General features: G+C 37.5%; 1 protein-coding gene across 1 annotated transcript; it reads right to left on the reverse strand.

The window, feature by feature from the left end:
• Positions 1 to 88: 88 nt before the first annotated feature.
• TM35_000201650 (uncharacterized protein) lies at positions 89 to 2,578 on the reverse strand (the record flags this gene model as incomplete). The annotated part of the gene is made up of 1 exon (XM_029026850.1): positions 89 to 2,578. The coding sequence occupies one exon, from the start codon at positions 2,576 to 2,578 to the stop codon at positions 89 to 91; it is 2,490 nt and encodes an 829-aa protein (XP_028881822.1).
• Between the last annotated feature and the right edge of the window lie 816 nt (positions 2,579 to 3,394).

Raw genomic sequence — 3,394 nt, forward strand, 5'->3', positions numbered from 1 at the left:
ATATTAATAATAATAATAATAATAATAACAATAATAATCCAACAAGAGAAAGAAACATCAGGAATACACCCAATCCTTCACTCATCCATCACATTACTCCCATACTCCCATTATTCTCTCTCTCTCTCTCTCTCTCTCTGCAGTCATGTGTATAGTGAGTCCAGGTATCCCGCACAGCCGCCAGTCGTTCAGCAGCATCACTATACCGACAACGGGCCGTGCAGTTCCCTAATACAATCAATCGTGTTGGGGAATTAATACAGAAAAGTGGAGAACGCAATACATGTTGATGACCATCCACATATGCAGACTCAGAAGCAGCACAAAGGGTATGTGCAATGCAAAAAGAACTCTCACGCAATGCACGTTCAACACTCCCATTCCCTTTATTCATCTTGTTCTTATTGTTGTTATTTCCATCTTCATTGGTATAGTCCTCCTTCACTCCCTTATCACTCCCACGATGTCGTTTTCTATTGGATTGAGAGTCCATTCCTATAGGACTCGACCTATCATGAAGTCCAAAACGACTACTATTATTATTATCATTATGCTTCACATCTGTACTTTCAATCATACTTGTTGTTGTTGTTGTTGTTAAGATATTCCGCTCGGCCTCATCCAAATCATGTGAGGGGAGTACCAGCACAAATAACATAGATGCCGCATCTTCATGATTGTAATGTGGAAGTGTATCCCGTAGGAGTAATGTCTGTAATCGCTGCAGTACAGCCGTTACAAATGGTGGATTAACTTCATAATGTCCAGAGACTAAAGATAAATCAAAGAAAGCACCCAAACTACCAAAGTAATAATCCGTATCTGGAAACAAAGAGGCAAATCGTGGGAGTTGTGCATTCAATGGACTTGCAAAGGCCTCACATTGAATATCAAAGGCCGTGTGTAGTTGTTGCAATACACATGGTGGGACCGCAGCGTGTGGACCTTGATTATACCCAAGATCTCCAAAGAGAGCACGATAGCGTAATAACATAGTAAAGGTACGTAGATAGAATGGCTCTTGTGTAGAGAAACTATATTCCACATCTTTTCCCTCTTCTTCTTTTTCTTCTTCTTTTTCTCTTATTGTTGTGGAGATTATAGAGGTAAGTTGAGCTGTAGCGTTTCTCCACAACTCCAATGCACTTTGGTTGTATTTCCTATTTGATATCATTTTCATCATTTTCATTATTTCTCTCTTCTCACGGTGTACATGTGCATCCCACAATAATGCCAATCGCTGCATAGACCGATGGAGAAGTTCAACAGATTCCCCACCGTAATGTAATCTCACCCCATCACGGCTCATATGCACTTCCACCATTCCAGTCATTTGTCTATCTACATAACAACTCTCACGTCGTGAAAGGCGTTGGGTGTAAAGTTGTTTTCGCATCTCTCGTGCAGCGAGAGCCATACGAAGTGCAATACGTTTTGGTAATTCTTTTAACACTTTATCCATTTCTTCTTCTTCTTCTTCTTCTTCTTGTTGTTGTTGTGGCTGCAACTCTAATGATCTTCTTCTTGTTCTTCTTCTTTTTATTATTATTATTCCTCCTCTTTCTATTCGATTGGATGATGAGAGTCCCCGCACGGCGAGTGTAGCGGCGAGAAATAAACACGTGGAGGTTCCCCGCGGGTTGTACATCTCATCTGCGGGCAATAATGCATCAAAGTAAATTAATTGCGGGGGCTGCAGTTTAATCGCATCACAATCCACACGCCGTATACACACAGACGAAGAAGAATTCATAGAAGTATTCATAGAAAGAGGGGTTTGGACTTTCTCAATATCTACCCAGTACTCCTGGCCAATCATATCAGCCACGTTTACCACTCGGTACAGTGTTGATGTTGTTGTTGTTGTTGTTGGCAGCAAATGATCATTCTCCTTCCCTTTCTTCTCCTGACCGTTACTATTCATATTATTATTATTATTATTATTATTATTATTATTATTATTATTATTATTATTATCACTATTACTATTGCGTAGACAAACGGTTGTCCCTCGGTCTAACAGTGTGACTCTCTCACGTGTGGAATGCACTTCTTTGATTTCATTTAAACTTTGCATCACCCAACGTGCCGGCAACTCCCGTGCGACTTGTGTAGATACAATCAACATATTATCATTCTTATCATCATCATCATCAGATAAACGTGTAGATTTACCACGCCACTGAAATGCCTCTGTAAGTATATGTGAGAGTTTATTAAATGCTGAATGGCGATCCAATTCATCTGCTGCCGCTATGAGAGCCTGATGTATTTCACTATTAACATCTACATGCTTATCGCTATTCGATACAGTGATGGTGGAGATGGATTCGGGCTGTGAGGTGTGGTGTATCTGCTGAAGGAGAACTGCCGTGCGAGAGGCACGACGGATATTATAATGAATAGCCGTGATGTTCACATCATGAGAGTTTGTAGATTGTTCTTCTTTTTCTTTTTCTTTTTCTTGTTTTTCTTCTTCTTGTTGTTGTTGTTTGATGAGTGCTTGTGTGAGATCAGAGAAGGATTCTGCCGCGGTGAGATCGGAGGTGACTCCCTCACGCCGTGTTCTTACTCGCATTCTCAAATACCTGTGAATGATAAAGTATATATATCTATATATATATATATATAGATATTAGTATATATATGGTAGATCTCTTTAGTTTCTTTCCTTTTCTTTCTCTCTCTATGTGTATATTTTTTTTTTTTCTTTGAACTTCACTTGTGATTAACTTTTCTTTCTTTCTTTCTTTTTTTAAAAATGTGTTCCGTCTTCTCTCAGTGCCTTTATATATATATATATGTGTAGAGAGAGAGAGAGAGGAGAGAGGAGAGAATAACCCTCTTTCTCCCTCTTGGTAAAGAGAAATAGAGTAATGTGAATATGAAAACATTTTAAAAAGAAGAAAAAAAAAAGAAAAAAAAAAAGAAGAACAGTATTGATAAATGAATGAGTGAATGAAAAAAAAAAGAAATAAAGAAATAAAGAAAAGAAAAAAAAAAAACAAGAGAATGAGAAAATAATAGTAATAGTAATAATAAAGAAGAATAAATTTAAAAAAAAAAGAAGAACTGGTAATACAAAAGAGAGAAAGAAAGGTGAGGGGAAATGCACACAACACTGAGAGAATTACAAACTCACAAACAAACAAACAAACAACAACAAAAAAAGAGGAAATCATCATATTCCTCTCTTTCTATTCTCTTCAGTTGCTGCAGCTCTACATTTATTTACTTCTTTTCTTTTTTCTCTTCTCTTCTCTCTTTTATTGATGTGTGTCTACGTGTATGTATATATCCATATAAGGTTTATATACAACTGTGTACACTTCAGCAATGCATGGAAAAAAAAAGAAAGGAAGACGAGGAAAAAAAAGGGGGGGGGAAAAAAAAA

Source organism: Trypanosoma theileri, assembly GCF_002087225.1.
Source record: "Trypanosoma theileri isolate Edinburgh chromosome Unknown TM35_Tth_20_V1, whole genome shotgun sequence".
Lineage (NCBI taxonomy): Eukaryota > Euglenozoa > Kinetoplastea > Trypanosomatida > Trypanosomatidae > Trypanosoma > Trypanosoma theileri.